Source organism: Amaranthus tricolor, chromosome 14, assembly GCF_026212465.1.
Source record: "Amaranthus tricolor cultivar Red isolate AtriRed21 chromosome 14, ASM2621246v1, whole genome shotgun sequence".
NCBI lineage: Eukaryota > Viridiplantae > Streptophyta > Magnoliopsida > Caryophyllales > Amaranthaceae > Amaranthus > Amaranthus tricolor.
Window position 1 is genome coordinate 6,883,046 of NC_080060.1, and position 24,081 is coordinate 6,907,126.

The window sequence follows — 24,081 nt, forward strand, 5'->3', positions numbered from 1 at the left end:
TTTGAAACAAAATGTGAGAGGAAACAGCTCGTTTTGTATGAAATTGTTTCACCGTGACAGATTTATATAATAGTTCATTTCTTCAATTGATTACTTTAAGATCATAAGTAATCGTTTTAAAGTTATAACTTATTATTTTAAAACTATAAAAAGTAATTATATTAAAATTATAAGTGATCATTTTTACGTTATAAGTGATCATTTTAAGACAAAAAAATATATATTGAATCAGCCTAATAGAAATGATCTCACAGTAAGACCGTCTCATTTAAGAATTACCGGAGAGGAAAGTAATAGAAGTATATATACACAACTACGTCTTCACAAACGGAGATGCAAATTAAATGAGAAAGAAAGAATAAAATGGGACCACACATTTTTTCTGTCAGCCAAAAACAAAAGAACCGCCAAATATACATCCGTTATTCTCCCAATTTATCATCTTCATTCACGCTTTTCGATATTACATAGCCACATATATCATTTGTTCCTGGAATTCATGGGTTTGAGGAACGATCGATAAGCGGAATTGCTCCTTGCTTTTGATCATTTCGCTTTGTATTTTCGTTTTAGGTATTTGATTTTTTCTTTCAAATCTTCCTGATTTCTAGGGTTCTATTTTGTTGCTTAGTGACATAATTTGATTTGATAGTTTTGTTCATTTCGTTTCAATTGATTTGATTTGGAACTATGTGTTTGATTGATTATTTTGTTCATGATAGGAGTATTTTTCTATTCTTGATGGATAATTAAGTTTCATATTGATTGATTTTGATAATTTTATATCTCGTTAATTAATTTGTTTCATGATTAGGAGAATTTGTTGCATAATGGATCGTCTCAGCTCTCCTGCACGTCTAATGATTGTTTCAGATCTTGATCATACAATGGTAAAGTGGTTATTCACTTGAATCTCATCCATTTAATAATTAGTGAAAGCTATGCACTTATTATTATACTGAAAATGATATGATTACTGTGTGTTAGGTTGATCATCATGATCCGGAAAATATTTCTCTTTTGAGATTCAATGCTTTGTGGGAATCTAGTTATAGGCATGATTCATTGCTGGTGTTTTCAACTGGCAGATCACCAACCCTTTACAAGGAATTGAGGAAAGAAAAACCAATGTTGACTCCAGATATTACTATTATGTCAGTGGGTACTGAGATTACTTATGGTAAATCTATGGTTCCTGATCATGGTTGGGTCGAATTGTTGAATCAGAAATGGGATAGGAATGTTGTTATTGAAGAGGCTAGCAAGTTCTCTGAGCTTAAGCCTCAGGTATTTTCTGTTGCTCTTTATTTTTCACTAATTTTTAAGCTTGGTGAATTTATTTGTTTATTTGGAGGAGGCAAATTCAACCTATTTTCTTTCTTCATTTTAAAATTCGAAATGCTTGTCGTTGAAGAACGATGTTTACTTTGAGTTTTTCGTATGGAAGTAGTATCTCGTGTTCTCATCTATGTGTGGTTTGGTTTGGGTGTCTTAGGTAGTTTGTGTTTTGTGTGCAGACAGCAGAATAATGCCTTTTTAAGCAATCTTTGAAGGGATGATCTTCACTGACATTTTGTATTAGTGAAACCTGTAGGAAAATCAGCCTAATTAAATTGGAAAATTACTCTTATGTACAATTGTAGCCTAATGGTTATATGTTTTTACATTTTTGGATTTCTGAGATCTTAATTTCTTTGCAGTCTGAGACAGAGCAACGCGCACATAAAATTAGCTTTTATATCAACAAGGAGAAAGCGCAACAAGTGATGAAGGGTCTTTATGAAAGATTGGAAAAGCGCGGGGTAATTGTTTGTACTTTTGCTAAGCAAGATAAAGCTCAATTATTTTATTTTTCTTAAATAAAGGGACAGGTTGTGTCGTGTCCATGCTCGATGGAGCTAAGTTCTTATAGTTCTTTGGTTTGGATTATAATGCACGATAGAAAAAACACATTAGTAAATCATGTACACTTCTTCTTTATATGAAGCTACATATATTCGAAGGTCAATCACACAACATTTTTTTTTGAAGGGGGGGGGGGGGGGGGGGGGTGTTGTAGCTAATAAGATGCAGCTTTGCTGTGTTTTTGAAGTTTGATGCTAACTTTGTACTGGAATTTGTGGCTTTAATTATCTTTCAGTTGGATGTGAAGATAATTTACAGTGGAGGAATTGACTTGGATATATTGCCACAAGGTGCTGGGAAAGGACAGGCCCTTGCATATTTGCTTAAGAAGTTCAAGTCTGAGGGAAAACTGCCCATTAATACCCTTGTGTGTGGTGATTCTGGAAATGATGCTGAGCTCTTCAGCATTTCAGAAGTTCATGGTGTCATGGTTGATTTTTAGATTACTTTTCTGTCACAGTTTCTGTTTGTGAAAGACAGATGTGGTGACTTGATCTGTAGTGAATGTACGCAGGTTAGCAACGCTCAAGAAGAATTGCTGCAATGGCATGCACAGAATGCAAAAGGGAACCCCAAGATTATCCATTCAACTGAAAGATGTGCAGCTGGTATAATACAAGCTATAGGTCACTTTAACCTTGGTCCCAGCATCTCGCCCAGGGATGCTATGGATTTTACCGAGTGTCAGCTAGAGAATGTGAACCCTGGCCATGAAATTGTCAAATTTTACTTGTTTTATGAGAGATGGAGACGTGGTGAAGTTGAAAACTCTGAGTCATACTATGCAAGCCTCAAATCGGTTTGTGTATGTTATAACTCATTTTTTCTTTACTCTGATTAAATGTCTGTGTTTTATTGCTGTGTTTTAATGGCATATGTTTTTCTGTTTTCTTTATGCTTTTGTTGAGAATGGTGTCTTAACAAACCACTCCTATTGATGATCGTGATTGTTGTGTACTTGTGATATAATATGTGGTGTTGTAAAGAAAGCAGTGTTGTTAGGGATGCATTGAGTAGTGTAGTTGGGAGCTTGTGTTTTGTGGAAGCATCATATGGATGAAGGTTTTCTATACGAGGAATGAGGAGTGCTTGAAAGATAGAGCGCTTTGGCTCGGAGGAACAGTTAAGTTAGCCAGGCACTGCCTAAAGCGAGCTCTAGTGCTCGAATGAGCAGACCATCCAGGAAGCTACTGTGTGTGCTAGAACTTGTCGCTTGATCAACCATTGCTCTTGCTTGAACTAGTAGATGCTTGCTTGTTTCTGCTTTATTTATGCTCGTCGAGTACTCCTCTTTCTTGTTCGAGCATTTTGACCTCTGTTCCCGTTTTAGCAAACCGGGTTTATTCAATGGCATATAGATATCATTAATTCTTTTCAACCATTAACAAGAAGCATTTATTGAGTGTTGATAGCCACAACTGCTAGGGTTTTAGCGAGGGAAAATATGCTTTGAAAGTCATGAGTTTGTGCACAGATTATTGTGAGATTACAAAGCTTTTCAATATTGTAAATACTAGAAACCATCAATGCAACATCTTCAATTGTTTTGGGTGGGTTTTTCTCAAAGGATATTCTCACCTCTCAACTCTTACATCTTTTGTGTTTAATTCCCTCATAGGATAGGTGTGTGTTTCAAAATGAGCTACAAGAGTTTTTTTTATCACTTTTCCTCACTGCAATGTCTCTCCAATGACAACTTTGTACTTCCATTCTTTCCAACGTTAGAGCTTATTAATTTATAGTACAAAATTGAATTGGAGTGCTTATGGGGTATTTTTCGAATTTTGTTTTTGATCTTTTGACATTCAACTTGAAGTTGATTGATCTAGGTGGCAATGTTATGTACACAATTTTTGTATATGCTGTGTGATAGTGGATGATGAGATGTGAAATTTCGCCTTTGATTACTTGAGAGTTGAGAATGGAATTAGTTGTGCATTTTTTTTTGCCTGAATGTTATTCTGTGAGGTGGTTTGGCTTTTGGTTTTCTGTTTCAAGTATGTACCAATGTAATTAATTTAAAGAAGCAGCAGAAGACAGTTCCATCGTATGACATAAAAATGTTGAACATATTTCTTGTACATTAAATGAGGCAAAGAAGATAGTGTTGAACAATATTTTTAACAAGACTATATCAGTGTTTATTGATTCAATTATATCCTCGTGTCAGTAATATTCCTTTAAACATGAAAATCACTATTTTGTGTTTCAAAATGCTGTCTTTTTCGGTGCCAATCGACTATTGCATATCTGTCATTCGAAGAGTATACATTTGGTGTCTTATGTAAAAAATTAGTAGCATTCCTATGTTGTTTGGCACATTTATTAAGAAAGTTTTTTTGGCAACCTACTGTATACATTCACCTTCTCTGTTACAGTTGTCTCTCTTTAGTGTCTATTTATCTCTTGAATATTTGATATACCCTTTCTTTTAAGCAGGTTGTATAAAGTAACTTTCTAACATGTCTTGTGTTCTGCTTTGATTCCTCTGTAGCATCCTTCAGGAGTTTTCATCCATCCATCTGGTGAGGAGCTCTCCCTTCATGACAGTATAGATAAACTCAGAAATTGCTATGGAGATCGTCACGGGGCAAAGTACCGAGTATGGATTGATCGTCTATTGCCAACAAGGATAAGTAGTGATGCATGGCTGGTGAGGTTTGATAAGTGGGAATCAACTGGTAAGACCTTTCTCTTCAATAATATAAATTTTTGTTTTCACACGCATTTTTTCTTCTTTGAACTGATAAGATCTTTATAAGTTTGTGATAAATTGAATCATCTCTACCCTAGCTATTTCGTTGCATTCTTTTATGAGTAACATGTATTAATTATATCTGCACAAGTCCCTGTTATAATGCCTAAACCTGAATCTAACCCAAGAATAGCATATTTTTACTTTTCAGCCCTATACTCAAATGAGTCAACCTGAATAACCTATATGTGTGAAACTGAAATTCTTAAGTACATCAGAATTCTTTAGGAATAATTTGATTGTCTGAATATATATGTACACTATATACATCAACTTGTGTAAATATATTAAATGGGTTTAAAAGGGTAACCACTAACCTATTACATGTAAGAAGATTGGCTTTGTTGGAGTTGCATTTTCTAACCGGGTTAGTAAATGTTTTGGTTTGGGTTGAGGGTTTTCGACAACTTTATTACCATGCTCAAGTCCAAACCATGAACCCTATCCAACCAAACATGTTTGCCAATTGTAATTGAATGACTTGGACATTGAAGGAAATTTTGAAATGTATTCTAGTAAATAATCATTGTTAGCGGCAATCTCTCACATTGCTGTTTTGGTTCATGAGCCAAGCTTATACTATTGGGATTAAGGCTTTGGAATTGTTGTTTTCTTGTACTACTTATATGTTTGCATGTGGAAAAAGTAGAGTTCCGAACAACTTGGTGAGAATCTGATGTGGGTTAGGTGATCTCGGTCAGTTTGTATAGTTTTATGTTTGGATTCTGGGCCAAATGCGATTATGCATGGTAAGGGGTGAAATTGAATGATCTAGATATTCTCTATATCTTGTAGACATGGTTGATTTTGGGAGTCAAGAAGATGGACTTTCAGGGTATGTAGGGAAAGAGTGCATGCGAGGGAAGAAGTGTACCAAGCAAAGGACAATGACTCGTTGCCATTTTAACGACTCATCAACGTATTCTAAAAGAATTGAGAACTGGTGTCTAGCACAGGTTCCCTTGAAAGGTTGTCCATCAGCCAGGCAGAAGCTACAGATGACTCCTCGGCTTAAAGGCAAAAACTCGTCGGTTTAAAGGCAAAAAATTGTTGGTTCAAAGGAAATAACTTGTTGGTTGTCGCTAGCGAGCAGTGTAGCAGTGAGTAGAAACAGAACTTAGCAACGACTCATCACCTAGTTCGGGACTGGTTGCGAAGCTAGTCTTTCAATACATTTTAATCAGTCTAGGAGGCTTAGTGTAGCAAGGGGGCTTATCCAAATGGGTTTTTACTTATCGTGTGCTAGTTCCAATTGCTTGGATTTATTGTTTTTTTTTAATTACTCACTTCTAAGCTAGTCTTGGAAGACATAACTAGTCTAGGAGTCTTAGTGTAGCAAGTGGGTTTATCCTAGTGGGTTTTTTTGTGCTAGTTCTAATTGCTTTGAATTAGTTTGTCATTTAAATAGTATATAGTTTTAATTACGTTAGAAGTCTTGGGTGTATTTAGAAATATTACTTGTACAAGAGTCTTATTTTATACTAGGTGTAGATTAATATAATTAGGGTCAATGTCATTTAAAATATAAAAATATCATGAAAAAATTAGATTATTGAGTCAAAGTTGTGTTTTATGAGAAGAAATCATTCAGACCCTTGTGAGCTATGTGCAGACATAACAAATATAATTAACAATCTAGTTGGTATAGACGAATTATTAGAGGTGGTTGAGAGTTTTTGTCAAATTGAGTGTCGATACTAACTGTCAATTCCGTATCTTTTTTGTTTGTTTGTGATTAATTGAAGTTTGCATAACAAACTCATGGGTTGCCGGTGTATAGATTCGGAAGATGTTTGAGAATTGCACTTATACTGAATAGTTATGAATTATGATTAACGAGTTCCAATTCTCAATCCATCCTGTTGAACTTAAGATGCTTGCGCTTCATGCCTTATCAAATGGACTGTTCAATTTCTGTCATACTCACTCAAATATCTAGTACTTAAGTTTTCATTAGTCGAGCAAAACAAATCCTAAGTTTGATAATCTGATGATCAGATCATATAGTTATTGGATTCTGGATATTACTCTCTTCCTTCGTACCATTCTTCGCACTTATAGTCTTCGAGTTTAGAAGTGGAATTATCATGTTTACAGCTTATTGTTAGATATGTTGGAGATTTTTTGTTTTATAAGTATAATGAGACCTAGATCAAGGATAATTCTAGCTGTGCTCGAACTGTATTTACAAAAGCTTATCTTATTCTTCATTAGAACAATCAAACCTATGAAAAAGCTGAATGATTTGCTTCAGTTACTGAAGTTTTGTTTTTGCATTCAGGTGAAGAGTGTCAATGTGGTGTTGTTACAACTCTGTTGAGATCCAAGGCAAGTGCAAGGCTTTAATATACTTCTTCTATATCATTATTCATCACCTTGTCGAGCTGAGTGACTCTTTGGCCGCATCCTCCTTTATGGGCATGAGTTGCCGCCTTCCTTCCCTCCCCAGAGTCCCAGACTCTGATCATAGTTCCTATTGACGGGATACACTAAATACGATGATGATGATCATTACTTTGTCGTCTGTGTGAGTTCTTGAATTCGATTGGTTTGTGTTGCAGGTTGCCGACTCCTTAGTCGACCTATTATGGGAGCATGTGCATCAAACGTGGTTAGATGGGTTTGCTGCCAAGGATAATAACTCATGGATGTTATAGGTTGTTCCCTTCATTGATCAATGTGACTTTCCTTTGAACTGGTTGGGTCTTGGGTGTATTCTTTTGTAAAACGTTTTTGCATTTGCTTCATAGTGATTCTCATGCTGTTTTAGCTTATAATGGATGACTGTAATTTTCTTCATAATACGAAATAAGTATTGTAATATGTTCACGATTGACGATACTGACACATGTTACGCTCTATTGTATTTTGTATTATCATATTCCAAACTTTGATGTGTCATTTAAATATTTATTGTTTGAATCATTTGTTAAAAAAACAATTTTGAAGTTTGAGTCTTTAGGAAAATATAACCTTAAAGTTTGTTTTTTATGAGTTATAACTATTAGTCTATGTCTATTGTAAATCAAAAGGTGTAGTTGTTAGATTTTAACGGCTATGACCTGAGTTGACCAGTTTGCCTTGGATTTTACTTTTGACTTTACATAATTGATTTTTGATTTGTTAAATGTTAATTTTTCAAAAATCAATTTCTTATTTATTTTTAATTACGCACACATGGAAATGATCATGTGAAACCAACTAAAGTGTTAAGAAAGTTATATGTTCATTAATCTATCTATTTAGATTTTAAATCATATCAAATTTAATATACGACAAATTATCTAAATTGAATTTTGGGAAATTCCAAATGGTAACATCGAACTTTCATGAAACACCAGTGGTACAAATTATCTAAATTGAATTTAGGGAAATTCCAAATGGTAGCATCGAACTTTCATGAAACACCAGTGGTAGCATTTTTGTAAGATTTTTTCATATGGTAGCATTCAATTTATGCCTTATCTAACTGCCGTAACATTTTCCGTTAAATTCTTGTCAATTTCCGTTAAATTCACCATTTTGACATTTCTACCCTTATTAAGTATTGGTTGTTATCTTTATAATTTTCCATAAACCATTTTTATGCTCTCAAATGTTTACTTTACCATTTTGACGTTTAATTCACCGCTTATTTCATCAACGTTATCAAATGTTTAGGACAAATTATACAAATAGCCAACACTTAATAAGGGTGAAAACATCAAAATGGTGAATTCAACGAAAATTGACAAGAATTTAACGGAAAATACTACGGCAGTTAGATAAGGCAAAAACTGGATGCCATGTGGAAAAATCTTACAAAAGTACTGTCATTGACGTTTCATGAAAGTTTAATGCTACCATGTGGAATTTCCCTTAAATTTAAATTTAAACTTCATATTAAAACAAAAATGCTATTATTATATTCATCTGTCCCATTAAAATTATAGCATTATGTAAATATATGTGAAAGCTTTTAATAATAAATGTTATTCTTATTCTAATAGGACAGGAAATAAAGAACACCGTGTATTAATAAAATTTTAACACTAATTTGAATAAAAATATTGCAAAATGTTTGTATTAATATGATTTTAACACTAATTTATATAATAAAAATATTGTATTACCATATCACATCATATATTTATATAGTCGGTACATGTAGAGGTGTTTATTGGAGTCATCGGGTTGATTTTAAGTCACGTGTTTCGGTGCGATTTAAAATTGGATTTTGAATTTAGATCATAATTTTGAATTTGTATTAAAATCGGATCAAGTTAAGTTTGATTAAAAAGTTGTAAATATCAGAAATTCAGAATGGAGTCTATTTTGATCAAGTTAGTAAAAGTAATTGAATTTGGTTGATATTGTTGAATTACTTAAAACCGACAGTAGTAGACCCAACTTGGAGTTTGAGCACAGGCGAATCAAGAGAGAGAGAAAGAGAGAATTGAATTGGTGAAATACAGACGTCAATGGCGAAATCAAGTAGCAAGGATGCTCAAGCATTGTTCCATTCTCTTCGTTCTGCTTATGCTGCCACCCCTACCAATCTTAAGGTATCAAGTCTTTCTCATTTCTTTCTCTTTTTCTATTGCTTTTTCGATTTCCAATTCTAATTCTTTTTACAGATCATCGATCTCTATGTAATTTTCGCGGTTTCCACTGCTCTCATTCAGGTACTTCTCTTTTAGATCTTCTTTTATGGATTCGATCTACTTGTTTTTTTTCAAAAAATTATCAATTAGGGTTTTAGAGTTTAATCGTTTGACCCAATGCATTACCGAATGATTTTGAGTTAGCAGTGACGGTCTGACGGACATGTAATTTGATGCGGTTGTTTGAATTATTACTCGATCGTCAATTGTTCTTTATATCATGTGCTTTAAAGATGGAAATTTGCTTAGTTGTGATTATTTTAACTTTGTAAAGGATAGACTGGAAGTTGTGGTTTTAATAATGTTTTAAATTCTTGTAGAATACTAGAATGAGACTGATACCTGTATCTTTATATTACCGTTTTGAGGTATTGTATGTGTGGAGGGTCTACGTGGTACAATCTATCATACGCTTCTAAGAACATTAGTATTTGATGTCCCATATTAAATTAAATCTATGAAAATGTAGCGTGAACAGTATTTAGAACTATTTTGATTTGGGATCACTTGGAGAGGTTTGATATCTGTTGAATACATCTATTTTTGTAAAATTACTCTGATGAATACATTTATTTATGTAGAATTACTCTGATATCTTACTGTGGCAAAGTGAATGGGGTGAGATATCATTTCATTTGGATGAGATGTGATATAGTAGAATATACAACTTGTGGAAGCCTTGCTGGAGTTGGTTATCGTTGGTTGTAGTATATCAATATGTTTGCAGTTGAATAGCCAAGTGATAGATGGAAGGACTGCAACTCATACCAAAGTTTTCTGTTGGTTCAGCATTTCGACTAAGCACACCATTCCAATTTCAGTCCATGATAAGTTAGGCTCATCTATTTGATACTTACATAGGGGTTGTTAAGGATAGTTTGAGTTGATTATACCTGGGATATTGTTGCTTCAAATGTGTTGTAGGTATTTTAATGTGAGATTTTTCCCGAATGCGTAGAATATCTTTGTCTTGGAAAACAAGAATAGTTCTAGCCACATTATCCGTCTCTATTCAGTTCTATCTTATATTTGCTTTGACTTGTCATTGGATGCTGCCTTTTGACTTGTTAAAAAGCTAAAAACTTTCATGTGGCATATGTTCATTGGGTTTCCTCTACAGTTCCTTTTCTTTTCTAATTTTAAACTGCTCTTTTTTTTTGTTTTCTGATTTTGACCCCAATCTTTTAGGATTAAAGTTCTGACATTGTTGTTGTGTTGTTCTTTCATCCCCTTGCTTGACCTTCCATTTTATGGGGTTTAATGTTTTGCTCTTTTGTCGTGAGAAAAAAAGTAAAGAGCTGACTCAGTTCCTCTCATTTTTCTCTTTGTTTGGTGATTTGTTTCCACTTCCCTTTCATCTTCTTGTTATGTTTAATGGTGATGTACTTGAGGGATGCAGTGTGGATTGGTGAAATGTATATGTGGGATTATGGGAAGCAATGGGAAGGGACAAGGAGGGAGATCATCTTAGGAGTTTTTATACATTTAACAAACCATTTCAGACCTAATTAGACCTTTTGTCATTTTTTAGGTCTAATTAGGTTTGAAATGGGTTTATAGGTTAAAAGTTGAGTATAAACTCTTGAATGGATCCAAACAAAGGTCTACAATGAGTCCAAATTAATCATGAGTTGGGTCATTTGTTCTCACACAATTGGATCCGAACTCTAAAAATAGAGTTTGGTCTAAGGGCAGGTCCAACAGGGTCTTGTGACCATCCCTGTTTATGATTTAATTTGGCCTTAAAAATTGAAAAAACCAAAGACTTTGTTTGTCTTGGTTTTGAAAAAACTGAACCATAACCCAAACTTTCACCTTAGATGGTAGATGATTAGAATGAATGAAGATGGATAACTCGTGGACAACTTGGAACTGATTTATAGTTCATGAATTCATGTAGATGATCCTCATCTCTTGAATTAAGGCTTTGTCATTGTTGTAGTATGGTTATGTAGAATTTATGTGCTTGGTTCTTTTCTTGTTTATCTCATATCTGATCAACTAATATTCAGATTGAGGTTTAGGGCCCTCACAGAGTAACTGGTGCTTTGATAGCAATCTTTCATAATTCAGTATTTTAAGTTATGTCTCTTGAATTTAAAAATAGTTGTTCTGCATGATTATAGCATTCGAAAATGTAGCTTCGCAATTTCATCTTCTGTTGTGGTAGTTGTCTCCTCCCACACTATTGACTAAAATCTGCATCCTTTATGTGGCGGCAATTTTTGATTGACTTGTGTGGCATCCTCAAATTTGGCTTTCAAACAGGTTGCTTACATGGCGATAGTTGGATCATTTCCTTTTAACTCCTTTCTGTCCGGTGTACTTTCTTGTGTGGGTACAGCTGTTCTTGCTGGTATGTTTAATTTGTCATCCATTAAAGTTTTTTTTCTTATTTCTTTTTAATCTTTGGTGTTGTAATGAATCAATTTTCTTTGGCTGTAGTATGCCTTCGAATTCAGGTGAACAAGGAGAACAAGGAATTTAAGGTACAATGTCTTGTTTTGTGTGTAAAATTCTCATTTTGACATGATATATTTTTAAGGATTTAAGGTTACAAAACCCTTTATTTTTTTCCTTTTTTAAAAGGCTAGTTATTGGGTGGTTTATTCACAATTCTTTTTATGATAGTTGTGGTTTGTCTTGGTCATTTAGTTAGTTTTTCTACCCTCACTGGTGCATTGTGTTTGAAGTTTTGAGTTGCATCTGAGGTCAGAATGATGCATCGCTAAACTAATCGAAACAATACTTTAGCTAGAGTTTGCAATCCATTTATTTCCATGGGCATGGGGTGGTGGAGGTGAAGGAAAATCACAATTGAACAATAGTTTAATTGGAGATCTACGTTACCATATTTTTTTGAGAATAGATAGTAATAGTTGAAATTGGGAAGTGCTGGCTTTAATTATCTTTTGGAGATATTTAAACTGAATCAGAATATAGGTTGACAGTGTTTAATGCACTGAATATAATAATCATATATATCCCCTGTTGTTGCTCTTCTGAAATTCCAGTGCTACATTGGCTAAGGTTGTGAAGAGATATTTGGGAAGCATTATGCTGATTAATGAAAGATGTACATGTGCTACTTGGCACTTGCTGTAGAAACTTTAGGATCTGGAAAGGTTGGCTAGTCTGAAGGTTGATGATCTTTACGCCCCTTTTGTTTTATGGTACTAAATAGGGTACTGAGAATGAGTTTTTGTGTTAATTTTGATGAAATGTGCTATGTCATTTCAGTGGTAATGAAATGTCTATAAGATTTGGAAAAATTGTCTTTTAACTCTCACAAAGTTCCATCAACTTTTTAGGTGGGATGGTCAATCTTCTCTTACTGTGTCTGTAAAATATGAGAATATTGCTGGATTTGAAGTAAAATTTAATTTGAAGGACAATTTAACTCATTCACCCACCGATCCACCATACTGGTGCCACCCACCACCCTTCCCTTTCCCTATGCCATCATTTCCTTCTCCTTTCCCTGCAACACTCCCACCTCTTCTCCTCACTTCCCCTCCTCATTCAAAGACCCAAACCCCTTCAAATTGGGGCAATTTTCAATCAATTATGATTAAATTTGTGGCAAAATTCGATCAAATTCTATCTTATTTTGGGTGAAATCAGAAAGTGGTAAAATGTTTCAAATGAAATCCCAGATTCTCAGGAGTTTCTCTGATGTGTATTAACTAGCTTGTACATTTTTATGTCAAACTAGTCCTTGGTAAAACTAAAACAAATATTGGAAAATCTTAATTGTGACCTCTTTACCTGCGTATTAGGAACACTATTCAAAAACGTATTCCTTGTCATGAAAGATTATCTTCCAAAAAAGATGCCATGTTAACTGTTGTATTTGATTTCTGCTGACCTTCGACAACTGTCTTATGTTTTCTCAATGTCATGACAGGATTTGCCACCGGAGCGGGCTTTCGCAGATTTTGTTCTTTGCAATCTAGTTCTCCATTTGGTTATAATGAACTTCCTGGGATAAGGACGATATGGTTGGAGTATTTTTGATAAATTTATGGAGTTTTACCTTGTGTGCTTTATGAGTATACAACATAGTATCAGTTTTAGGCTTTTTCCTTGTTTCCTTTTAAGAAGCTTTTCATAGACTTCTTATGGACGAAAGGATGATTTTGCAAATAGACAGATCTGCTGATCCAAGTTTAAATCTTAAAACTCTTATTTCCAGGATGTGCAAATTTCTTTGTCAATTGTTTTGCTTCTAAAAACATGATATTTACAAAGAGTGTTTGGTTGTTGGTTGTTGGCTGTTAGTTATTATAGTTGGTTTGTTTGATCAGGTGAAAATGTTAGTTGTTTTTATTGTCTTTTAAGTTAGCTGAAAAAGCCAGTTGTTTGTAGAGATGTTTGGAAAATTTAATTATTGTCTGTTGGTTGTTTATTAGAGAAAAAATAATCAACAAGTTAAAAGCCAACAAAAAACTAACTGGGGTAGCTTTTTTATTTTGGTGTAAAAGCTAGTTTTTCAGCTGGCTTAAAAGTCATTTACCAAACACTATTTTTAAGTTGTTTGACCAACTAACAAGCTAACCAAACAACCCAAAAGCTAAAAGCTAACCAATAAGCCAATGTAGAAGCTAAGTACCAAACACCCCAACAACAAGCATAATACTCTGGTTTTAAAAAATTGGTTATATATTTTGAGTTGGTTATATTTGAAAATTTTTCTTTTGTGAAAATTTTTTTTAGTTGGTTGAGAAATGAATAACACAATTTTATTGGTCCATTAATTTTATTTAATGGATGATTGCCCTTTAATTATTGCTTATCCATATAATAAAGTCAAAAATTAATAAACTCTATTCCAAAGTTATTCTTCTTAAATTACTTCTATTAATTAACGTGCAAGATGCCAAACAAAAGTGTAAGTCTAAAATGGTTTTTTTTATTGTGCACCCTTTCTCAATATGTTATTTACAACTTTACGGTGCTTAGAAGGTGTTCTCTTCAACTTATTTTTTTAACTTATTACTTATTCTTATTGGAATCAGATCAGATCAGATCAGACCAGATCAGATCAGATCAGATCAGATCAGAACTATTCAGATCAGATTAGAAAGTTTCAGATCAGACCAGACCAGATCAGACCAGATCAGATCAGATCAGACCAGATCAGATCAAACCATACCATTATTATTATTATTATTATTATTATTATTATTATTATTATTATTATTATTGTTATTATTATTATTATTATTATTATTATTATTATTATTATTATTATTATTATATTATATTATATTATATTATTATTATTATTATTATTATTATTATTATTATTATTATTATTATTATTATTATATTATTATTATTATTATTATTATTATTAATCATTATAACTATGTAGTATGTAATATTAATAATAAGACATAATAATAATAATAAATAATAATAATAATAATTATTATTATTATTATTATAATAATAATAATAATAATAATAATAATAATAATAATAATTATAATAATAATAATAATAATTATTATTATTATTATTATTATTATTATTATTATTATTATTATTATTAATAATCATTATAACTATGTAGTATGTAATATTAATAATAAGACATAATAATAATGATAAATAATAATAATAATAATAATAATAATAATAATAATAATAATAATAATAATAATAATATTTATTATTATTATTATTATTATTATTATTATTATTATTACTATTATTATTATTATTATTATTATTATTATTATTATTATTATAATGATAATAATAATAATAATAATAATAATAATAATAATAATACTAAAAATAAATAATAATAATCATTATAACTATTCAGATCAGATCAGAAAGTTTCAGATCAGACCAGACCAGATCAGATCAGATCAGATCAGACCAGACCAGATCAGATCAGATCAGAAAGATTCAGATCAGATCAGACTGAATCAGACCAGATCAGACCAGATCAGATCAGACCTTAGTAAATTCAGATCAAATCCAATCAGATCAGACGAAGAGAACATGTTCACTCTCTACTCTACTTGATCATACTCTAACTCATACCTTGCTTTTTAGATAAGTGTATATTATTTTAGTGTGCACTATATTCATACATGTAATCAGTATTATAAAACCGAGGGAGTACATTAACAAAGGTGGAATTTACAATTGGATACTAACTTAGTTTAGCTTAATTAAAGGGGACATAATCAAGAATTGGGATTAGCTCCTATTAAAAAGAGAAAATATACAAAATTCAATATGTAAAAAAAAAAATAAAAAAAAAATCAGTAAATAGAATGAACACAAGATGAATTCCTTCCTCTGGAGATTCCATTTCCATAACCTGTCTTTGGAAATAACATTTTGTATTTGAGAATGCCATTATATAACGCCAACCTGTTTAGAGGCATGCTATTACTATTGCCATTGCCATCCTCTGCTCCTTTGTTTTTGTACCTCTTTTTTAACCACAATATTTTTCCTAACTTGCCTTTGTTATCAATTTCGGTCGATGATGCTTCTTCTCTTGTATTTCCATCGAACCGGACCCTTTTCTTCAATTCACAATTTTCGTGTCCTGATTTTTAAAAAATATCAACATAATTGGTAAATTGTTTGATAATGAGTGCGGATTTGATGATTTGAATGATTCTTTAAAATTACTATTTTCCGTTTTTAAAAGATTTTATTGAATTCGTCTCAATGCAAATATTTATTATATCATCTTTATATTATTTTTATTTTTGCTCATTTAAAGATATGTTTATGTTCACATAGCGCATTAATTATTAAATAACATAAAAACTAAAAGTGTTACTATTAAAAAGAAACAGATAATATTGTGTTATTGTAATTATATGGGAAATTTTCCATACATCAAAATCTATGATTATGAATTATAATTATGGAGGATATTTTTATGTTTATATAGCGCATTAAATAACATAAAAAATAAAAACTAAAATTGTTGCTATAAAAGATTTTATATAATTAGAATTATCCTCGTACATGAAAAACTAAACGGTTTCATGCAAAAGTGAGGTGTATATAATGTGTAACACATAATTTGAGTACTGTAAAATTTGTTTTCAAACGAAAAAACATTAATGAAAAAAAATACCTAATTCAAAATCGATGCGTTTCATAAAATTAGAAAGAAGACGTTTGTGGAGTTGAAGGGCAAGGAATGCCATACTTCCTGAGACGACGAAAACTGTCATAAATCCTGTCCCTAATGAATTTGTCCCTTCCATTTCTCTTCTTCTTAATGAGATCTACAACCCAATTTCAAAATTTATTCACCCTTTTTTTTTTACAAATATTTGATGATAAATAAGAATGAGAATAGAAGAGAAGCATTTTATTTTATTATTTTTTTAATAGTTAATATTGTCTATGTGCCATCCCATGCCATAAAATAAAAATTTTACATTCACTAGCGTAAATAAAATATTAATTTTAGAGTCTTATCTATTTTTGGGTTAAAGTATTGTCTTCAAAACATACAACCATTGTTTTTGTTTTTTGAAAATATAATTTTATTGCCAAAAAGGTAAAATAAATTGCAAGGAAAAAGCTCCTACACAAGGGTGTCTAAAACACCAAGGCACTATCAATACTTAATAGCTAACAAAACCAAAACATAGACAAAAAAAATTTAAAAACTTGCATCAAAGAGGACACTAGAAAATCCTTATATGCAAGGGCCGAGAGAATTAATCATTTCTGTAGACTAATTTAAATTTTTGTGAGAGATAATCTTTTTGACAGATTATTTCTAGTTGAACTGACCCATAAAGAAAAATACAGAATAAAAATAGGTATTAAACTTTAATGAGTTGGGCCTAAAAAATTCTATTATAGAGACTAGCTCAAGCTCAAACACAAATAATATTTGATACATTTATGAAAGGTTGACTAAGTTGCTCTTTCCTTGAACGATAGCTTGAGGTGCTTGAGAAGCTTGTTGTTGATCGAGGGCGGGATGGCTTGGCTAACAGTGATTTGGGCTGTATTGTTAAAGTTTTTGACACTATTTTCCAATCATTTTAATTTTGTACATTATCTTTAATCTATAATTTTAAACAGAAGCGAAATTTTATTTAATTCGTTTTAATGTAAATTTTATCAATATCAACTTGATATAGTTTTTAATTATAAACAATTAGAGATAATTAGAATTAAAATAGTGCATCAATAAGTGTGCAAAATCAAATGGGACATTTGATTAGGAGAATAGATTTTTACTTTGTATAAAGATCATAATTCACGAACAAAAACTTAATTTTTTCCATAGTTAATTAGCATATTTGATCGAATGATTCTTCTTGTTAAAATACAAGAATTGAATAAATAAGTTTGTTCAGTAATAATTGATTCAAAAGTTGTGAAATGTTTATATACTTGAGTTTCTAAAAAAGTAAAATGAAGTTTAATATCATAACATTATCATGTTTGATTGTACTTTTTACTTAATCAAAAAATAAAAGGATTTAAGCGTGTTTTATTTGAAAATTAAATTTTATCTCAGTTAAAATGTATATTATTTTTTCTAGCTAATTTTTAATTTAATTTCATCATCTCCTTCTTTTCCCCTACCCTATACAAAAAAAAAAGTTTAATTTATTTCGTGTTAATAAGTTTTTATTCCAACTCAAAACCAATGTTTTGATCTGTCTCATCCACATTTGTAACTTACAATACAACAAAGCATAAAAGATTTTGAAAATCAAACATTACTCACAACCAATCAATAATAAGAATATATCACCCTATTTTTTAGTTAAAGCCTCAAATCTTATATAATCTAACAACCTTTCTCTTAACCACCCTTTTCAAGAACATGTTCATAGATTTTCATTGAAAAAGATTAATTTTTCCTCCCTTTCTATCTCCTCGCACTCTTGAAATAATTTCAGGAGTCGAGAGATAAAAATATAAATTTAAATTAATAATTAAAAAATTTATAATCAATGACGGGTCAAAAACGGATAATAATCAGACAAGAGACGGGTTCAACCGTATACAGGAGAAAACAACCACTGCTGCAGGCATCTCCGTCATCCTCCACTAGCGGAAGGATAGCGGAGATGGCTGGAGGCACGACCGCAGGGTGCGTAGCCGTGTGGTGCTGTTGCCCATGCTCTTTGGTTAATTTGGTGGTGCTTTTAGTTTACAAAGTTCCTGCAGGAATTTGCAAGAAGGCTTTTAGGAATCGAAGAATTAGAAGTCGACGTGACGAGTGGCGACAATGTAGCAGCCATAACCATTATCAAGAAGTCGGGCTTGGGCTTGGGCTTGGGAGTGAAACAGATGAGGTTACCATGGTGGTTATGGATAATGAGTTTATTAGATTGGAAGAAGAAATGTGGGATAAGTTTTATTCTACTGGTTTTTGGAGAAGCCCTTCTCAAAGAGAAACACAAAAAGAAAAGGAATGGGAATATAAATTATGATTTTACATTGTATTTGTTTTTATTCTTTTTTCTTGCGATTAGAGGTGTCCTTTTCGAGTGTTTGGGCGGGTTTCAGATATAATATTTTGGGCCAGGTTAATTTCGGTTCTTGAGTATATGTAAATATCTTAATAATGATTTTATTTTGATTTTTATATACAGGTTATTTCAGATCGGATCGAATCATACTCGATTTTGTTTATATGTTGGATTTTATGGTTTGGGTTGCTTTGTTGATGATTTGTTCAATTCCTTGTCTTCATTGTTTAAATAGTAAACCATTGTCTAATTTCTAAGTTGTTTTATAATGTGGTTAGGACCTCTTTTTCGTTTGAGCAAGTTTCATGTAAATGTAACATTGTTTGTGAGCGACAACAAGCTCGAACAAGCTGGGAGACAGAGCGTGGTTCTATGTGTATCTTTCCAAAGCTTTTTAATGTTGAAAGGATTAGTTAAGTCTCTAAAATGAAAAAAAGCTCCCTTTTAATTTGGTATCCACATAATGGAAAAGCTCATCTGAACTAAGTGCGTGCATTCTTCTTTGCCCTTTCCTTAGAGAGGATACGGATATGAAATGTCTGTTACCTTCCTCCCTCCAGACTCCGACCAGTACGAGATACTAGGTTGATGACTATAACTAATCTTTCAATTTCTCCTTTTCCCTCCATCTCCCCGTATCCAACGTCGAAACATAGTGTTAATGTTTCCGCTCTCCTTGCCATAACTTAGAAGCCCATCTTCTCTGATAACTCAAGACAGTGGAAGCATAAGATATGCAATCACTATTGCAGATTTCAGTCATAAAAACTCAAATAAATGCATGTTCTATAATGTATCAACACCAAAATAATCACATAAATGAACAAAAAAAGTGAAGACAACAATATATTAACCTTTAAGGATCCAATACATAGATTTCTCTGTTTTTCCCCTCGTTGACATAACAAATAGTAAACGATATACAACTCTCAATATACAAATGCACGTCTTTTTACATCAGCGTCAACCTCACCAAGTTGCAGGAAGTTTGAGCATCGAAAGTAAATTTTTGATCTTTCGTCAACCCCCAACCATGATTTCGTTGGATATGGCCTCAGTGATGGTGGTATTTGCGATCACCCCATTGTCCGGGGTAGTAGCCACATCGATGACTTTGTTTGCTTCCTCAGCAACCTCAACGGAATCTTGAAGGGAACTTTGGTTTTCTTCCCGGGCCTCATTTTCAACTTCGCCTTCCCTTTTCTTTGTCTTTGATTTACCGATTTTCTCTACACTTTTTACGTTGATTGATTCTCGAGCTTGAAGCTTTGATTGGGATTTCCTCACCGATTTTTGAGTAGCATCAGAAAATCCTTCGCCATTTGCATTAACTTTCTTGATCATGTTGCTCACACGGGGGCTAACACAAGCTGCACCTCCGACAGTAGCAGTAGTAACTGCTGCTCCGACAGAACTCTTGTTTCTGCCGAGCTTTGGAGATACTGGACGCGTTGTGGGTATCTGTGAATAAGCGTTACCAATGGTTACCGATTTGCAACATTGTGAAATACAGTATCGCAAAAAAAAGCAGTCGATGCACTTGAGCAAGTAAAAATTAGCCGGGGATTTGGAAGTGTGTGGTGTGCCTATGCGCTTGTTTCTCTGAACTTTTAGCACATTCCGCTACAATGCCTGCAGTATATGATACATTGATACCAATCTATCCTACTTCATTTTAATAGGAAATGAGCACATCCGCAGAAGATACTCGAAGCATGAGAACATCGAAGGTGTTCGATATGTAATTCGATGTATTTGCAGTACATCTGAATCACAACAAGACTATACAAAAAAAGGCCTTTACTTTCAACGAGGTTGGCTAAAGTGGAAAGCCTGTGTATTTGGCTCCTAGAGTGTTGAGTCGTAAAGCAGACTCAAGACAGGTCAAGCTAACATTGTGGGCCAGACTTAACAATGGTAACAATGCCAGAGCCTTAACCAACTCATCTAGTATGAGACCATCTCACCATGAGACGGACACATATAATTAGCCCATTTCTCTAATTGATCACTTTAACACATTAAATATACATAGATCAGCTCAATAGATATAGTCTCACCATGAAATTGTCTCATTTAAGAATTTGTGTTAACCAATATGGGTAAGTTTGGTGTCGAACTCGACAAGCGTAGCATCATAGATATAAACGAGAAATACCAATCTCGGACAAGTTAATTACACCCTTGCACAATCAAACTAACCTTCTTTAGTTCAACTTTTGGAGGAGGTTCTTTATAGAAACTTGGCATTGGTGTAGCTTTGAAGTTCAAACTCTTTCTCAGCTGTTTTATCTCCGCCTGCTGACTCTCCTGTAAAACTCGAAGGAAATAGATTAATAAACTACTGAAAGACGGAAGTCGATCACCAATGTAATATAACAGGCAAATTTCGAGACCACAAGGAACAAATTTAGACAAGTTTGTGTAAAGAAAACCGAGTCCAATACCTTGGATTTGGCCTGCAAGTTATTTTTCTCAGCCTCTTTGGCATGAATCTTCTCTTCAATTTTCATATTAAACTGGTGGAATTACAAAACAACATTTGTAATTTCATATTTCATTGAGAAAACTCAAAAACAAACAAACCGACGAGCAATATATTAGATAAAACACGCAAACACAACTTCCTTAAGTACCTCTTTTCGTTTTTCAGCACGTTCATCCAATCTAAACGCAAATCCAATGATAGAATTTTTCTTAGATGCAGAATTGTTCTGGTTTCTGTTAACATATAAGTCCCATTGATCAGATGAACATAGGTTAGATAAACAGGTGTATAAATCTAAGATGCAGGGTAGAAACCATACTGATTTGGATCTTTGATTTCCTCACTATCCTCAGACAACGATTCTTTGACGGGTTTTGGAGTTTGATCAACAGGTCTGAATTTATTAAGAAGTTAATAAGAATCTTAAAAATGTCGGAATCAACTCAACCAAAAGATCAAGTTGGTGGTTATAGTTAATGTTAGGCCGTAACAATTCGACACATGATCACCCCATGGGCCCACTCATGTGGACACACCCACAGGGTACCAGTGGGCTCAGTCCCACAGACCCACAAGTAATGAGCGTTGACTTGCATACAACACATGAAAACCATATGGTATTAAGAGGATTACCCATCAAGTATCATATACAAGTCTACAACCTACTATTTTAACGATATGGGATCTTCTTCACATGTGAAGTATTTCTAACGGTTAAGCCCTAATATATGTTACATATTGTGATATCCCGTCCCCTAGTCCCTCAACGAGAGCTCATTGAGCAAGGAGTGTAGATCCAGCACAATTCTCACTCATACTTGGTGCTAATGATTTCGCTTGAAGGGAGGGGTGTGGATAAGATTCAAACCCATGACTTGGCCTTTGATAGCATGTATAAACCAAGTTAACCAAAAGTTCAAGCTGATGGTTGAGCTTCGTTATGTGTTATACAAGAAACAAGACTAAATAGTCTAAATAAAGGTAAAGTAGTCACCAAAACATACTTGGTCTTATGATTCCACTTGAAAGAAGGGGTGTGGACAAGATTCAAGCCCATGACCTGGGCTTCAATACAATGTCAATAAACCAACTAAACCAAAAGTTTAAGCTGATGGTTGAGCCCCGGTATATGTTATACAAGAAACAAGACTAAATAGCCTAAATGAGGTACACAGTATAGTCACCAAAACATACTGTGAAGTGACAGAGGCATGACCATTAGCATTCCCCATCTTCGAACCCGATTTTGTGGACTGAGACACAAACAAAACAGATTTAGAAATGGCATTAAAGACCCACCAACAAAATTTTAATACACAACACAAAAAAAGTGAATCATACCACAGAGTGTTTGATTCTAGAAGCAGATTCACTTGAAGGTGATTGTCTAGCAGATGCACCAATCTTTTTGACACTAGTTTCCTTTGAAGTAACTTCACCCAATGTGTAACCATTAGATTGATCCATAATGGAATCTGAAGTCACTGATGGGTCTGAAGAACAAGGATTGGACTTTTTACCATTTGATAGTGATTTCTTAGAGTTTGATTTCACAGAGGTTGCATCAAGGCTTTGCTTCATCAGATTACCATGAACACCTTTTGATGGGAATGAAAGACTCTGAGACAAGCTTGCCTTCTTATTGCCTTGTAATTGGGACCCACCTTTTCCATTAGCTAGCTCAATTATTCTTTTGGTGACAGTTGATTCCTTCATCCATTCAAAACACCAAACTTCAGAAACTGCATAACCTAAAAGTAGAGGTGCTCAAAAGAGATCAATCACCGATATTTACCTGACCTTGGAACCGAATCTGACTTAACCCGACTTCAAAATGAATTTAAAATAATGTAAAATCAATTTGAAAACAAGACCCCATTTTGAACCGACTCAAAACACCTGATTCAATAACCCAAATGAACACCTCTACCTAAAAACATGACTTAGAAAGTACATAAATGTTAAATGATGTTATGTTATCATACCTTAGAAGATTTAGAAATCAATGTCCCAATTTTGGATCCTTTTAGGCCACCAGATTTGGTCTTAGACACCTTAGAAGCATCAGATTTTGCTACATTTTTGACATCAACATTTGATTCTGAAACTTTTTCATCATTTGCAACATTCTGATTGATACCCAATTCTTCCACAATTGGTTTCTCATCAACACCATTCTCATTGAAACCATTATTCTTTACTTGAACTCCATTTTGAGACTCCATTTGAACAAACCCCATAACTGATAAAATATCTATACAAATAAAAGAATTAAAAATCACCCAATTACAAAAAAGTAGAAGAGAAAAGGCAGGAATTAACCACAGAATAACATATCTTTCTATTCTTCAACATGAATGATTACAACAGGACATAAGATAACAATGTTGTCTAAAGGGTCATATAATGGTACCACACTAGCTATACCCATCAAAGAAATAATAGAGAATAGCCAAAAATTATGTAAGAAAAAACAAGTTATGTAAGGACAAATGGACCACAATGAGAGGCTAAGGGAAATAACCCATATGACTAGAGTTGTCCAAAATTAACCCGATCAATCAAAACCAATAAAATTTTTATGTATACTCAAAATCCGAATTTAACCCGATTTGAGATATCATGTTAAAATTATGTCGGAACACCAGAATGTACACTTCTAGAGTTCGATTGACATAAAAACACTACTCAACGAATAAGTTCTTATGAACTCCATGTGTATGATGAAATGATGATCATTTAATTGACATTAAATGGGGAAAAAGGAAACAACTTTATTGGGTAAATGGGGCAAAA

At 33.0% G+C, this 24,081-nt stretch overlaps 5 protein-coding genes across 7 annotated transcripts; 3 read left to right on the forward strand and 2 right to left on the reverse strand.

The window, feature by feature from the left end:
- Positions 1-337: 337 nt before the first annotated feature.
- Positions 338-7,601, forward strand: LOC130800491 (probable sucrose-phosphatase 2). The gene is made up of 9 exons (XM_057664059.1): positions 338-573; positions 815-890; positions 988-1,287; positions 1,701-1,802; positions 2,141-2,335; positions 2,420-2,710; positions 4,400-4,586; positions 6,942-6,988; positions 7,222-7,601. The coding sequence occupies exons 2-9, from the start codon at positions 831-833 to the stop codon at positions 7,315-7,317; spliced, it is 1,278 nt and encodes a 425-aa protein (XP_057520042.1). The 5' UTR covers positions 338-573; positions 815-830; the 3' UTR covers positions 7,318-7,601.
- Positions 7,602-8,964: 1,363 nt separating this feature from the next.
- LOC130800492 (dolichyl-diphosphooligosaccharide--protein glycosyltransferase subunit DAD1) lies at positions 8,965-13,672 on the forward strand. The gene is made up of 5 exons (XM_057664060.1): positions 8,965-9,204; positions 9,277-9,324; positions 11,572-11,659; positions 11,749-11,792; positions 13,211-13,672. Exons 1-5 carry the CDS (start codon positions 9,121-9,123, stop codon positions 13,292-13,294), a joined length of 348 nt encoding a protein of 115 aa, XP_057520043.1. The 5' UTR covers positions 8,965-9,120; the 3' UTR covers positions 13,295-13,672.
- A 1,740-nt stretch (positions 13,673-15,412) lies between these two features.
- LOC130800493 (uncharacterized) lies at positions 15,413-16,633 on the reverse strand. The gene is made up of 2 exons (XM_057664061.1): positions 16,424-16,633; positions 15,413-15,880 (listed from the first exon to the last, which is right to left on the reverse strand). The coding sequence occupies exons 1-2, from the start codon at positions 16,554-16,556 to the stop codon at positions 15,588-15,590; spliced, it is 426 nt and encodes a 141-aa protein (XP_057520044.1). The 5' UTR covers positions 16,557-16,633; the 3' UTR covers positions 15,413-15,587.
- A 1,426-nt stretch (positions 16,634-18,059) lies between these two features.
- On the forward strand, positions 18,060-19,209 carry LOC130800495 (uncharacterized). The gene has a single exon (XM_057664066.1). It carries the CDS (start codon positions 18,276-18,278, stop codon positions 18,756-18,758), a length of 483 nt encoding a protein of 160 aa, XP_057520049.1. The 5' UTR covers positions 18,060-18,275; the 3' UTR covers positions 18,759-19,209.
- Positions 19,210-19,617: 408 nt separating this feature from the next.
- On the reverse strand, positions 19,618-23,848 carry LOC130800494 (protein WVD2-like 4). Of its 3 annotated transcripts, XM_057664065.1 has the most exons (9): positions 23,271-23,848; positions 22,806-22,995; positions 22,627-22,718; positions 22,480-22,538; positions 21,605-21,679; positions 21,434-21,518; positions 21,245-21,316; positions 21,000-21,107; positions 19,618-20,258 (listed from the first exon to the last, which is right to left on the reverse strand). In XM_057664065.1, exons 1-9 carry the CDS (start codon positions 23,523-23,525, stop codon positions 19,818-19,820), a joined length of 1,377 nt encoding a protein of 458 aa, XP_057520048.1. In that variant the 5' UTR covers positions 23,526-23,848; the 3' UTR covers positions 19,618-19,817. The 3 variants fall into 3 exon arrangements, with proteins under 3 accessions (XP_057520048.1, XP_057520046.1, XP_057520047.1); XM_057664063.1 differs by having other exon boundaries at positions 22,627-22,995; XM_057664064.1 differs by lacking the exon at positions 21,605-21,679 and having other exon boundaries at positions 22,627-22,995.
- Between the last annotated feature and the right edge of the window lie 233 nt (positions 23,849-24,081).

Excerpts from the sequence above, each read along its gene's own strand:
- LOC130800494 (XM_057664063.1), bottom strand. The coding sequence starts at position 23,525 with ATGGGGTTTGTTCAAATGGAGTCTCAAAATGGAGTTCAAGTAAAGAAT. Across the intron at positions 22,539-22,626 it reads CTAGAATCAAACACTCTGTG|TCCACAAAATCGGGTTCGAA; the intron begins GTATGATTCACT and ends TTTGTGTCTCAG. Across the intron at positions 21,108-21,244 it reads ACTTGCAGGCCAAATCCAAG|GAGAGTCAGCAGGCGGAGAT; the intron begins GTATTGGACTCG and ends CGAGTTTTACAG.
- LOC130800495 (XM_057664066.1), top strand. The coding sequence starts at position 18,276 with ATGACGGGTCAAAAACGGATAATAATCAGACAAGAGACGGGTTCAACC.
- LOC130800492 (XM_057664060.1), top strand. The coding sequence starts at position 9,121 with ATGGCGAAATCAAGTAGCAAGGATGCTCAAGCATTGTTCCATTCTCTT. Across the intron at positions 9,205-9,276 it reads CCACCCCTACCAATCTTAAG|ATCATCGATCTCTATGTAAT; the intron begins GTATCAAGTCTT and ends TTCTTTTTACAG. Across the intron at positions 11,660-11,748 it reads GGGTACAGCTGTTCTTGCTG|TATGCCTTCGAATTCAGGTG; the intron begins GTATGTTTAATT and ends CTTTGGCTGTAG.
- LOC130800493 (XM_057664061.1), bottom strand. The coding sequence starts at position 16,556 with ATGGAAGGGACAAATTCATTAGGGACAGGATTTATGACAGTTTTCGTC. Across the intron at positions 15,881-16,423 it reads ACGCATCGATTTTGAATTAG|GACACGAAAATTGTGAATTG; the intron begins GTATTTTTTTTC and ends TTTAAAAATCAG.
- LOC130800491 (XM_057664059.1), top strand. The coding sequence starts at position 831 with ATGGATCGTCTCAGCTCTCCTGCACGTCTAATGATTGTTTCAGATCTT. Across the intron at positions 2,711-4,399 it reads CAAGCCTCAAATCGGTTTGT|CATCCTTCAGGAGTTTTCAT; the intron begins GTATGTTATAAC and ends ATTCCTCTGTAG. Across the intron at positions 4,587-6,941 it reads TGATAAGTGGGAATCAACTG|GTGAAGAGTGTCAATGTGGT; the intron begins GTAAGACCTTTC and ends TTTTGCATTCAG.